Source organism: Zeus faber (assembly GCF_960531495.2).
Source record: "Zeus faber genome assembly, chromosome: 7".
NCBI classification, from domain to species: Eukaryota; Metazoa; Chordata; class Actinopteri; order Zeiformes; family Zeidae; genus Zeus; species Zeus faber.
In genome coordinates this window covers 24,959,668-24,973,949 of record NC_137203.1, presented here as the reverse complement: position 1 = coordinate 24,973,949, position 14,282 = coordinate 24,959,668, and the positions used below count along the sequence as shown (strand labels likewise).

At 42.8% G+C, this 14,282-nt stretch overlaps 1 protein-coding gene across 1 annotated transcript; it reads right to left on the bottom strand.

Moving 5' to 3' along the window:
• Positions 1-3,045: 3,045 nt before the first annotated feature.
• Positions 3,046-13,992, bottom strand: ccdc92 (coiled-coil domain containing 92; the record flags this gene model as incomplete). The annotated part of the gene is made up of 4 exons (XM_080003956.1): positions 13,898-13,992; positions 11,305-11,480; positions 5,922-5,963; positions 3,046-3,860 (listed from the first exon to the last, which is right to left on the bottom strand). The coding sequence occupies exons 2-4, from the start codon at positions 11,438-11,440 to the stop codon at positions 3,046-3,048; spliced, it is 993 nt and encodes a 330-aa protein (XP_079860082.1). The 5' UTR covers positions 11,441-11,480; positions 13,898-13,992.
• Positions 13,993-14,282: the final 290 nt, after the last annotated feature.

Below are 14,282 nucleotides of genomic sequence, written 5' to 3'. Positions count from 1 at the left end.
TATATATATATATATATATATATATATAGTGGCTCTGGTACAGACCTGTGGGTCGGGATTCCACGGATCCTTCAGGTAAAAAGGTAAGTCGTCCGCGTCTTCGGTCGAGAATCATGTTGCAAAATCAAACCCCAGGCGCGGATCCATGCGAGGCAGATGGATTTCCACATCACTTACAGTAGGAATGCATGTTCGCAAAATTACATCCCCCCCCCCCCCCCCTCCAGACGCGTGATATATAAAAAAAAAAAAAAAAATAATAATAATAATAAAAATTCGATCGATGTGGGTTAAGCAGACGTGTCGGACCCCGCCACTGCTCTCCGCTCCTCTCTCCGCTGTGTCAGAGCGGACGCATGGCCCCAATTCCACCGCTGGTCCAGACGAGCTGCAGAGCCATCTTTGCTGTGTGGCTTCGAATTCCGCTCGGCGTCTCCGCTTTTCTCACGCACACGCGTAGTAAACGCCAGTCTCCAAGGCGTGTGCGTGTTTACGCGCCGAGGTCCACACGCACACCGCGACGCGCACCGGGACGCGCCGGGACCCTGCAAGGAGGGAGGGTTGAGCTGAGGTCCACTTCGTTACAAAAAAAACATTCTATACTGTATAACTTGAAATCAATAATGGCAATTGTAAGTATATGATTTTTATGTTTAATAGTCGTTTATAATAATTGAGGGATGTCGTTTTTTTTATTGTAAATGAATTTGCATAGCAACATTTATGTCAGGATAGATTTTGTGCAAACCCGGTTGTGCTGAAATGAACACTCGTATTTCATTTCTTTCGTTACATTGCCAAAGGAATGGAAAGGATCAATAAACAATTTTTTTTTTGTCTTAGTTGAAATCAGTTGGGCTCTACAGTAGGTTAGTATAATTAGAGAAAAGTGTGAATGCAGTTTCCCTTGAATCAATTCAGATGAATACAAAAAGTGTGAGGTGAGGTTAACAGGCGTGTTCATTGCAATGATTTGAAATGAAATTAGGTGAATACATTTTAAATCATTCTTGAGCATTTGAGCTCATCAGGGTCTTTTTAATGGATATGATTCAATTGAGAATTTGTATTATTATAATTTCGTAATATTATTCAAAAAATATTATTAATAATATGAATATATAATAATGATAATTATTGTTATTATTTATCATATTTGGTAACTGTGTTACCACACCAAACACACCATCTTCATACAACTAAAGCATAACAATTTTCGACCGTCCATCCATCCTAAAATTATACATAAATGTTTAACAATTCTTAACCTGAAACCGAAATATAAAGTATCTCTGACCTAATACAAAAACATAACAATTTCTAACCATATGCCTAAACATAAGTTTAAAGCCCACAACTACATTTGTAAACCAGCAATGGGATAATACTGATGGCCCATTTTTGAGAGAGAAAGTTCATGCTTTATTAAATTATATCGATATAATAATCCAGTAGATGTGATTTGTGAACGCGCCTCTGAAAGAAATGTACAGTCCACGGTTGACACCTCGTGGCCATTGTAAGTAACTGAACGATGCGATCTTGGTGTATGTTGCCAAATGTTTAATGATTATGAAACATTGTAATAGCTAAAATATAAACAATATCTACAAAGACCAAAAAGGTATGAGAGTATTTGAGAGCATGATTCAACATACACTTACTGCAAATATATTGCTTGAGAAATGATATTATCAGGTGGCTTGGAATTTTTCCATGGTAAGTAGACAGACCTACATCAGAATCTCCCCCACCACCAATATTTGACATGCACAGTTAGCTCTCATTTTGAGTAAAGTTTGCAATATATGCATTTGGCAGATTATAAATAATTGTCTTGCTGGTTTAGCTGCGTAAAGTAATGTAAACTAGGACCAATTTATTTTCATTGAGATGTTGGATCGTTGTCAATAGGTCATTTATCTCAGCATAAATGAAACACCCAGTTTGCTTTATGATCTTGTTGTATACTGCTGTGTATAAGAGAAGCAGTCCAGCATATAAAGTAAACATTGCTATATTCAGTTTGAATTGTTATTACTGTTTTCTTTTACTATCTAACATGATCTTGGATTCTACATTAAACAAAGACATGAAAAAAAAAAGAAAAACAAATGAATAAATGATTTATAAATTTAATAACATTATATCCCGTGACAGCAGTTTTTTTTTAAATGCCCTTATACAGTATCAGACATTGATAGATAACGGTAAGCTAAAACTTGTTTTCTCAGAGACATGCTCTCCTTGAACGCCTCACACACCCTGGTCATTTTCTCACTATCTCCATCTGTTTCTCTAACACACACCCACACGCAAAATATGTCCCATTAAACATTATTTCAGACTGCAGTTTAAACATGTACACCATTGCTGTTTTTGCGAGCCAGCCAAAAGCGAGGTGAAAATACTCTCACCCCGGTAACCAGCGTATTACATTGTACATTAATGCGATCCTACGGTAGTGGTAATACACTGATATCATAAGGTGAGGGACATTCGAGGATTATTTTAATGGTTTGAATTCTCTAACATGGATGCAGCTGAAAACACGTTGTTATAAGTTGCTGATATGACCAAAGTGCGTTGCTGGAAGATGGAGTGAATTAATATTCCATGAATATATTTGTATGATTTAAACCGACTCAACAGGCACTAATGCAGATATTTGGCTGAGATATTATCGAATGCGCCATGTACAGTAAGACAGGATAAGGTTGAAGACAAAAAGAGGAAAAGAGGAGCCGGATGTGTGAAACAGTAAGCCACACGGGGTTCCAGTGAGAAACATTTGGCATGCGTCAAAGAAGTCCCTCTCAACATTAAAAAAGGTTCATTTCATATAAAGGTCCATTCATGTGTTTTCTCTTTTATTCCTTTTCTTTCTAATTCAGTGTTGCATAAAAAGCAGGCTACACAGTGGGTCAGGCTTTATACTGCTCTTGCAGTGTGTGAGTGTATATGTGTGTGTGTGTGTGTGTGTGTGTGTGTGTGCGTACGTGTGCGTGTGCGTGTGTAAGCATGTTTATGTGTGTGTGTGCTGTGTTAAACTGTTCGGTCGGCCCCCGAGCGCTTGCGGACAACCTTGCCCCCGTTGACCTGGTCCACTGCCAGCGTCTCCAGCTCCGCCTGCGGTGGGGCTGGGGCTGTGGCGCCGTGGGGGATGCGGTGCGCTACGCCCACGTGCGCCCTGTGAGGAGATGGGCGGTTTCGGGCAGGGCTGTGGCGGGGGCTGGACTGGCCACTCAGCGAGGAGAGGGGGGAGCGCTCGGAGGCGATGGGCGGGATGACGGCGGGCCGCTCCGGCACCATGTGGGGCTCGGGCGTTTCCCGGCCTGCCTGCAGGAAGGGGGTGGGGTCGGGCATGGCGTCCACCGCCTCCCGCAGGGCGAGGCGCCGTCCGTCCGGGCCCAGCCGGTACACCTCCGTCAGCTCCGGGTGCAGCGGCTGCGAGAGGCTCTTCTTCATGCGGCGGCGGGGGGTCTCGGGCTGCCTGTCCTTGGCCGGTGGCGGGCTGGGCTTGTAGGACGTGACGGGGCTGACGTTGGGACTGGCCTCCGACGAGCTGCCCGCCAGCAGCTTCTTCTTGGTGGCGTGGAGCTGCGAGGTGAGGTAGGCAATGGTGCTGGCCCGCTGCTCCAGCTCCCCGGAGAGCACGGCCAGCTTGTGGCTCTTCATCTTCAGCTCCTCCAGGTACTTCTTCTCCCGCTCCTTGATTGTGTTCTCCAGCACGGAGATCATGGCATTCTTCTGCTCCAGCTCCCGCAGCAGCTCCGTGTTCTCCACCTCCTTCTTCTTCAGCTGGGCCTCCAGTTCCTCGCACCTCCTCTGCAGCTCCCTGCAGCGCGCCTCGCTGCTGTCTGCACGCGCGCGCACGCACACACACACACACACACACACACACACACACACACACACACACACACACACACACACACACACACACACACACACACACACACACAGAGAGGAGGTGAAACAGCGGCTTCCACATGCACAATAACACACGCACACAAGGCTACAGACGCACAATAAGAAGGACACATTCAGACATTCAAGCATGTAAACACACAATAGATCACCCACTGACTTTTGCAAAAACACAGACACACAAAGGCACAAGCACACGCACATGAACATAGACACACACCCACACGCACCTGTAGGCCAAAACATCAGACTATCTGTACAGCGAATGCAGCCTATCTGAGTGTGAGCCTATGGAGACTTATCTGCAGTGGGCAGAGTCTCATATTACAGCTTAGGGCATAAAACGAGGACACGGCCCATCCCCGACCTTCATCTCTGCTCGCCCAATGCCGCCCCTCCCAAACCTACTCTCAGTGCTGTAAAAAATGGTGCCCGGCAAATAAACAACATAAAAACTGAAATAAAACAATGTAAATCACAAATTTTTTTTTTCATTTTCACCCCTTTCACAGATCGTTAATAACCAGTGCTATTGTTACTGTGTTTGGCTGCTTCCACTGTATCATATTTCTTTTGCTTTTAAAATTGGGATACTCCTTGACCTTGAAGTTTCTGTGTGGAAAAAAAGGCATCGCTGTTTTCAAGTTTGTTCCATACCACTCTGTTTCTATGCACTGGGGATATTGCCACCTAAAGAGTGTAACTTTTAGGGCACAACTTTGACTGGATTAATGGCTGTCTCAACGTATGAGAAGATGGCAATGATTGGAGTGGGGGGGTGTTGTTTTGGGATAATTAAATTCCAATCTGATTACAGGAGTAATGCATTTTTGATTGGTTTGTGAAACAAAATGACTTGACATTGAAATATTGACTAATTACAAAGCTAATTATCAGGAATAATAAAGACGTTAGGGTAATGTTTCTGAGTAATGCCTTTTCACCCGTCGCCAGTAAACACTTGTTTTTCCACCGTGTCTTGTGGACAGATCCATTTCTGGGTCCGTAGGAGCTGGGGTTGGTTTGGTTCCCGACGCCCAGCTGGAACAGTGGAGCCCTGCTGGACCAAGCAGGCTGCAGACTGTGCATTAGTGCTGTGACACATAATCAAATTTCCTGCGCTGCGATCCATGAGTCCTCTCGTGCTAACCTGATAGTGCCTCTGACAGCGGCCCCTTAAACGTATTGGGGCCCCAGCCGGAGCCCATTCGGAAAGACATAGAACAGAGCACAGCTAACGCACTGATGTCTGGGATCAGGTTTCCCGTTGAATAATACAAAAGGGATGGGGAGTCGTCAAAGCCAGGGTGGAAGTTAAATCTATGTATCCGAGCATTTTCAATCAATGCTATCTTACTTATGTTTGTTTGTGTGTGTTTGTGTGTGTGTGTGTGCAGCCTGAAGAAGAGAGTAGACTGGGTGCTGTAACTGGGTCTGAATCAGAACAGTGTTGTGACTCTTGTGTCATGGCCATGGTAACGTGGGGGAGGGGGGCGGGCTTGGTGGTTGGCTGGGAGCTGTGGGATCCGGGAGAGGGATGACAGTTCCCCTGAACAGCAGGGGGTCAGCCATGCTTACTGGGTGCGACTGTGTTACCAGGAGACAGAAAGCTACGCAGTGCAGCGAGGTCCGGAGCTAGAGAAACGTATTTATAGCTTTGACTTTTTGGGGGGGTTTGAGCTGGTCTTGGCAAATGCCGCTGCTGCTTTTATTGTTGTTTTTTAATGATTTGTGTAGCCTAGACCAATGCACCGGGGTATATGAAAGAATACACATGTATAGGAGCATGCTTAAAATGAGCAGTATTATTTTCACTGGTATCGTATTAATTAACTTATTGTTGAAACCACAGATGGGAATTATAGTGACAGAACTGTTATGCAGTAATCCAATCTTAATCAATTAGTTTACTCCTGTTGTTATGAGCCAAATACAACAGAGCATGAATGTAAAGTGTGTCACCGCGTTGTGCATCGGGCGTGTGATCTTACCTGAAGGATCAGAACTCCTCACAGTCAGCTCGTATGTCAGGTCTGTGGAAGGAGCAAAGGTTGGCATTTCATTGTTAGTCCATTGTGTGACATGCCCCCCAAAACCCCCCCCAAAAAAAACAAGAAAACAAAAAGAGCGCTCTCCACAGCAGCAGCGGTCACCGAAGCAGCGTCGGTCTCTACCATATGGCGCTGCAGGGTCAAAGGAAGATAAGTGAGAGTTTCTGGCTGGCTTAGAGGCGGGTTAGTTAGCAGTAGTGGAAAATCGGGGATTGGGGCATAGTGATATTTCATTTCACCTTGATTTAGTTCTTGGGGATACATTGAGGGATGAACCCTCATTTTTCAATGATGCTGAGATCACATTAGGCAAAAAAAAATCTCAATAAATATATACACAAATAACAAAATAAAAACAACAAAAATAATTAAGAGAATTACAACACAAACACCAACATTGGTTAAAACAATTCCTTGTGAAAACAATTACATTCTAAAACAATGAGATTTGTAAGCATATTTTTAAAATGTCCTAATGGTATCAAGGAATTAATATTTAAAGTCCATTATATTCCAGCGCACAACAAGTCTGGCGCACAACATTTAAAAGCATTATTTCTGAGTTCGGAGTTGACATTAATATTTGTTAGGCCTGCTGTGTCTCTCTTGAATATCCACCCTCAATCAATTTGTAAAAATGATTGATCATGGTACTCCATTTTCCAACAGTACAGAGCTTAGTGCCACTGACTGATGGTTGGAAAAAGTGCCTTTCCATTAAGACTAATATTGCAGCACGACCAATTTGAAACTGCAGCTTGTGTAATGGTAGGGTCACACAGACTGCAATGCATTTCAAACGGAGCTCAGCTTCATCCTGCTGCAGGGTGGCAGAGCGACGACCAGCGGCGAGCTGACAGCTTCACGGCGACAAGGAAAGTTGAACATAATTAAACTTTATGAAAATGAGCAGTGCCGAGCACTGGGCGATAGGAGAGAAGACATGCCCTCAATGGCGCTGATCCCTGGAAAATGAACACTCGGACCACTGCGTCTTGTTCCTATTTTATTTAAATTAAAAACGTCCCTCAAATTAGCCATAAAATAAGGAACACGTCATTTTATGTTTCTTCAATGAGGGCAATACTTTATTTTAAGGAACGGATGGCAAGATTATTAATGGTTATTTATTTTTCAAAGTAAACACCTACACTATATATATATTTTTTTTAAGTACGCACGGCACCATCTATCTATATAATGTATATTAGATATGGAACGGGAGAGAGGTTTGAGCCGACACGGGCACAAACACCAGGGGCGTAGGAGCCCCGTCGCAGGAGGTGTGACCGTACAGCGATGAGACGAGAGCTGCTTGGCTTTGCCCTGCAGCCCTGTCCCTGCCCGTGTGACACTTCCATAAAAAGATACTTCATCAATAACTTCTTATGCTGGTTATTATTATTATTATTATTATTAATATTATTATTATTATTATTATTGTTATTAGGGTTCCAGCCTGAAGGGCTGTAGAATGGCTAGAATGCATAATCTGAGTGGTAATTTCAGCAAAAAACTTCAAAGACAGAGTTTTGGGGATTTCAGAGACCTATATTAATTTGTTGAAAAGGAGCATAATTGGTCTGCTATAACAGCCACCACTCCTTTGGGATATGGTATACAGCAGTGGCTCTCAATGTGGGGTTCTTCAAGAGGTTCTGGGAGGTCTCACCTCAAATTTGTTCTGAAACAGGTTTTAGTATACAGATAAGGCGAAATCTGTGAAAGTTATCTCTATCGGAGTAAATATAACACGGCACTCACGCTGAAACCCCCTTGGCTGACGTCACTTCAGCGCCACTTCAGAGTTCCAGAGCAGTGTGAATACAACCAGAAAAAAGGCCCTTGAAGGTATCTAGTTCTCAGCGGACCTCCCTAGTTCGAAAACGCCTATTGTGAGGATACAGCAAGCATGTGATTGGTCTCACTCCTTTGAACAAAGTGAAACTAACTGAACTGACTGTAACTGAAACACGCCCGTTGCTGCTCACAGCTTTAATTTTAGCCAATTGCGCTGCTTAATCTGTTGAGCGCCAAAAGGTTTGAGCCTGTTATTTGTCACTTGCGGTAATTCATGTTAGTGGCAAACCGGTAGAAACCAATTTTTTTCTTGTCGCTTTATTATTCTTCTTAATTGCCTTATACTGCATCTCAAATTGCCATGAGCTGGAATGAGCTAGAAACATGAAACTTGGCTCAATAACTGGAAATGATGTGCAAATGCTTCCCAAGAAACATGAGCCCAATCAGCCAGAGGGTGCAGCTGTAATTAAGGCCACGCCCCTCACACAATGACACACAAGTCCAGTTCAATATGCGCTACAAAAAAAGCCTTGTGGACCATAAAAGTCTTCCATGATGGATTTTTTGCTAATTTGCATAATATGAAAAACAGTAATGTGAATAGACTTTTTTGGATTATGACTGTATCAACACCAAATCTGGTAAATCTGTTGCTAATGGCGGGGCTTAGCAGAAAGTTGGCTATAACACATCAACCATTTATCCTCTCATCCTAATCCTCCCATCCTATCATCATAATTAATGGTAGATATCTTCAGTCCGAATTTGGGAATAGGTCTACCAAAGCATTTAGAACGCAACCCATAGGGGGTGCCACAAATGCCAGAATACCCCGGTGTACAGAATTTCACCAGACTTGGTGCACATGCTCTGTGGGCAAGTATTAACCAAAATCTGAAGTGCCATATTGATTGGTGAAAGTGGGCATGTGCAACATTTTTTTGGTTGATGGCAGCAATGTTTTTGGACCAATCTTGCTCATTTATAATAGAAATGTGTATCTCAATCATGCAACGCTGATACCAAATTCAAGTCCATTTACCTTACTGTTTTCCACATTATGCAAATTATCTACATGTAACTATCCATAATGGTGGACTTTTATGGTCCAAGAGGCTCCTTGGATTTCGATTGTATCACTACCAACTTTGGTATACACCATTGCAGGATTGAGAGAAAATGATAAAAATCACACCCACAGACTCACACAGAGAAAAAAACCAACCCAATAACAATTCACAAGAGGGATCTAACCGGACAGCTGGAGTGGATGGTGCCTGGGGCTCAGTCCATCAGTCCATCCTCTCATCAATCAAAATATTTTGGCACAGGGCGGGATTAGCAGGAAATAGGCCACTGCTCCAGCTGTCTGAGAGCAATCCTGATTAAGGGTGTCATGATTCAGATTGGAAATCAAAAATCGATTGAAATTTGCGTTCGATTTCAAACTTCAAAATCACAATCAGGATCACGATTCTCCCTGTGTTTTTGTGGGTAATATTATCTGACATGGTCGCCATATTGGGCAAGTCAGGATCCGCAAGAAAATCCAGCCTGAGCACGGGGTGTTGACTGCGGCTCGCCCTGCTCCGAACAGACTTATGTGAAATTTGGTTCGGAGGTTGGGCAAGCGGCGGTCAGCTCTGCGGAGGGGTCCTCTGCGCCCCAGCCCTCAACACACACTGCACAACACCCACTGCCCACCTGGCACTAGGGCTAGACAAAATAAGTTCAAATAGAATTTGGATATTACAAAAAATAACAATAAAGTTCAATACAATACAAGTTCATCCAGTGCAATCCAGTTTCACAGTGAACGCACATTGGAGAGAAATATTCCCGGTAACGGTGTGAGCAAAGTCTGCTTTGGCAGAAATGCGTGAGCGCAACGGCACATTTCCCTCTCCTCCGGTCTTTCACTGTGTGTACAAGGGAGAGTGCAACTTTGACCAGAATGTCAATGAGAACGACTCGAAAGCCCAACAATGGCATTTTTTTTTTTTTTTTTTTTTAATCAAACATCGAATCGTGATCTTCAAATCAAAAATCAAATCGTGGATTTGGAGAATCGTGACACCCAATATCCTGATTCAACTCAGAGGAGACATCCCACACTATGTCCTGAATATACACACCAAATTTTGTTCAAATCCGATAAAGGGGCGGGCAAATGGCAGAACTGACTCAGGTCAGGTGATGAGACGGCAAGTGTGTGATTGCTCTCATTCCTTTTTAAACAGAATTTAACTAGCTCAAGTGACTTTTCTCGGCTTTGTGAAGCCCGAAATCCATCCGTTGCTGTTCGCGGCTTTAATTTTTACGGATTGCGGTGTTCTCTTCTGTTCAGCGCAAAAAGTTTGAACCCGCAAATTGCTGCTTGCGGCTATATTTATTATTATTATTATTATTATTATTATTATTATTATTATTATTATAGTATAAGTTATCATTCTGGCAATACAAATGAAATTCAAGGGCTTAACATTTTTTTTCATTTTCAAAGACTTCATGCAAAACAAATCAGATCAATTTTTAATGTGATCTTTATTTATTTAAATATAATGAAGTGTCATTATCCATTGTTATATAGTATATCTGTTATATATATATAATATATATAATTATTATTATTATTATTATTATTAATCGCATTGTCATCTGCTATTATAAGTGTCTGTTTTCCAACCATGCTGGATTAAATGGGGGGGGCTGTTTTACACCTGTCAGTTACATTACACCTGCAGTTACATTACAACAGACCTTCTTGTGTGTATTTATTTTATATCTAGTCTTAAGAAGACTCAATTCATGTGAATAAAGTCCTATTTTGATTCAAATATTTGTACATTTCAGTTTATTAAATTTTTTATAGTTGTTTTTTTGTTGTTGTTTTTTTTGAGTTTATAAAATACATTTGTATTGTGAAGGCAGTTTTCTGTTGATTTACAATGTGCATTAAATAATTATGTTCCCGAAAATGGATGAATAATCACGATAAATAATCCTGATCACAATATTGAGTAAAATAATCGGGATTATCATTATCGTTATCATGAGCCCCATAATAGCCTTACATCAGAATGATAACCACCGTTAGTTGCTGCGTATGACACACTACCACAGCCACAAAAACTGCCTGGTCATAGAATTACTTGTTATTATAACCTGGGCAGAATGAATGAACTTCTGCAGTCACAACACACTACAGTATAGAGAGCCAAAGCAGACTAGGCCATTGAACTTTAATGAAGGGCCGACTACCGTGGACCCTGTATATTGCTGCCTGCAGCTATATTTATTATTATTATTATTATTATTAATATTATTATTATTATTATTATTATTATTATCATTTTTGTTATTATTAATGAGAAAGAGTCGTTGGACTCAGGTTTGGCAGTTCATGTTAGTAGTGGTTAGTATTTGTCCTAGGTCTGACACTATAAGACTAATATTTAAGATATCCTTTTTTGGGTGGAGGGGATATTCTGTGAGTTCTGAGGGTGAGCGTTACATTCACCTGTACAGTGTTGTTGTAACCTCTGAATCTCGGCATGAAGCCCCTTCAGCGTGTTGGCGTGGTCCTGCTGGAGAAAGAGTAGGTTCTTCTGGGTGCTGTGCAGCTGGTTCTCCAGGTTAACGTTAGCCGACGCCATGGCTGACCGCGCTCAAGACACACACTGGCCCCACCACCTGCTAACATGGAGGAAGGAGATCCAGAGCCAGAGAGAGAGAGAGAGAGAGAGAGAGGAGAGTGAGTGAAAGGCCATTCATTCTCATCCTCACACACATTTGGGTGTGCGAGACGGGCTCCAGCTTTTTGTTGTGTCTGTGCGAGAGACTGGCCAAAGAGATAATCTGCTTTGGATGATGGACTTAAATAGTAGCCATTAGAAAACACCAAATCTGTCCACATCAGGGACCATTTTCCCTTTTATTTTCAAAATGGTGGACAGGGCCCGCAATAAAATGAATGTTGGGGGAGAGCTTGAGATGCATTGTGATTGATATTCAGGGGAGTGGTGCAAGATATTATTCATAATCACATCAATGAACGCGAGGAAAACAAGACAGGGGGGAACCACAGCACGTCAGAATAAAGCTATGTTCTCAACTGAAACATAACTAAACTCACATATCTTCAGTGGAAAACGATTTCCTTGTAGAAATCATCACACTGACCCAGGGTGTGGCACGCCCTCCCCTCCCCCTCCCACGTTCCGGATGCCCTTGTCGCCAGAACCGAGTCAGATAAAGATAAAGAGACCATCAAGCTGTCCTTCTGTCTCCGCCCTCAGACCCAGACCAACGTGCTGGGCGCAGAGTTGCGCGCACATCGATCTCCCTCCGCCTCTCCAGAGTGCGGAGAAATTCTTCCCCCTCCTACATGCATTAGTGTGCTTCAATAAAACATCCACCCAGGAGCTCCTCACTCTTATATCATCTGCTCGCAAACATGAATAATGCATCCTGTGCCACCTCTCTGAACGTGTTCCTCAGTATATGCTGTTTTTTCCATCTACATTATGTTATTGTGGACAAATATACTGACCTGTATGGTGACCTCAATTCAGCAATGTTTATGACACATCGCAGGCAGTGATGCGTCATAAAGGCTTACGAGACGATCTAAGCTCAACCCCTTCCAGTAAAGCTCACTCGATGAGCACAACCCTTTGATGGGAATAACTTTTTCATTAGTAGACACATGACCACAACCACCCTAACAAAAAAATGGTTGACAGCACAGCAGTTGTGGCTACAAACTAGAGTGCCCATACTACAGAACTTTTCTGATGCAGAAAGTATTTTTTTGTCAAATGCATCAGTGGTTGTTTCTTCCATTCCCAAAATACTGAGGGAATTTCTTACCAAGAAAACAAGACCATTGCCTCTTAATAATCCCCCTCCCTTTAAAGCCAGCCTGCATCTTCTGTCTCCCTTTCCCGAACACACAAACCAGCTTTTCTCTACACAGAGGACATAAATAATCAATGAACTGCAGCAGCATGACACACTAGATACCATGCTCAGCCACAATAAGACTTAGCAGTAAGTGCTTCTCCTGTGATACAAACAGGAGGTTCAGTCAGAATATACGAACTCTACGCAACTCCATGCAATAACTGTCTACTGTCTAGAAATGTATGTTCTTGGCTTTTCTTCCTAAGATGGATGTAAATGACACTGTTTATTACAAATTAGTGCACTATTATTACTGTTGTAGTGGTATATGTGACAATTCAATTGTTCATTTATTCAATTCTTCGAATGGCAATTAATCACCAGTTAGATGCCAATTCATTGTGATTAAAATAACTAAAATGAACAATTGAATTATCTATTTTTGTGTCACTACCATAGTATAAGATTGTAATAGTGAAATAATACACATCTGCCTCAAGAGGCATTAATGGACATTAAACATTGGAACATAACAATTCGCGTTGCGTAAACAGCTAATTTGCCACGACCCAGCTGATTGAAAGCCACCTAATTCACATTCAATTTCTAGCAACATTGGTGGAAAATCACCCTTGAATTCGGTTGGAAACACAGGTTTGTGGAATCTCACGGTTTTAGAAAATGATCGCTCGAGGTACAGCCCTAAATGCTACTACTACTACGTTCTCTTCCACCATTGACGAAAACGACAACAACAATAATAATATGATAATAATGACTTATGAGAGAATTCGGACACAGAACCAAACAAGTGACTGGTATGAAAGTATCGGTTTTTAAAGGTGAACAACAACATTGGCTGTAAACAGCAGCAGTCAGGCACTGAGTCGCCCCACGGTCCTGTGGCGCTCTACGGGGCTTTACATTTCAGCACCTGCATTGCGGACAGCACCCCGCATCCCCTTCACACTGACACGGCCCTGTACAGCTGGAGCAAACGCCACCTCATCTATCGGTAACCTTCATTTGGATAGGTCGTTTTTATCGCGTGTATACTGTGGTGTCTATTCATCAGCAGGTCGCGGAGCCCGCTGATGTTAAACGTGTGTGTTGATGAGCGGTCCAACGTCAGGCGCCGCTCCGCTAGCTGACTAGCAGGTTAGCCGAGTGGCTAACTAGGCGAGAGCACCGCCCGGGAGCTGACTTACCTCTCTCCCGTCTTTAAACCACCGACAAGCGCGTGGGATGCTTGGCAAAAATAAATCGATTAAAAAGAGGTTGAAGTGCGTCGCTGGGGCTGAGGCTAAGTCCGCTCGCCCCCTCTCCGCACGTCGCCGTGCTGTCAGGGCTCCGCTCGGGCTGAGGACGGAGGGAGCGGTGTCAGGTCTCCCTCATCTCCCTGAGATACTAGACACAATACAGCGGTGCATCATGGGAAATCACAAGGCACTGCCCGGTGCATACTTAATGGCATCATTAATTGTTTATTTATTTGACCAAGAACCGCAGAAGGAATGGCCTTAACGTGTTATAGTGCGCCAAATCCAGATTACATACCGGATTTACGTTAGATAGAACGTGTGTTGTCGTCAT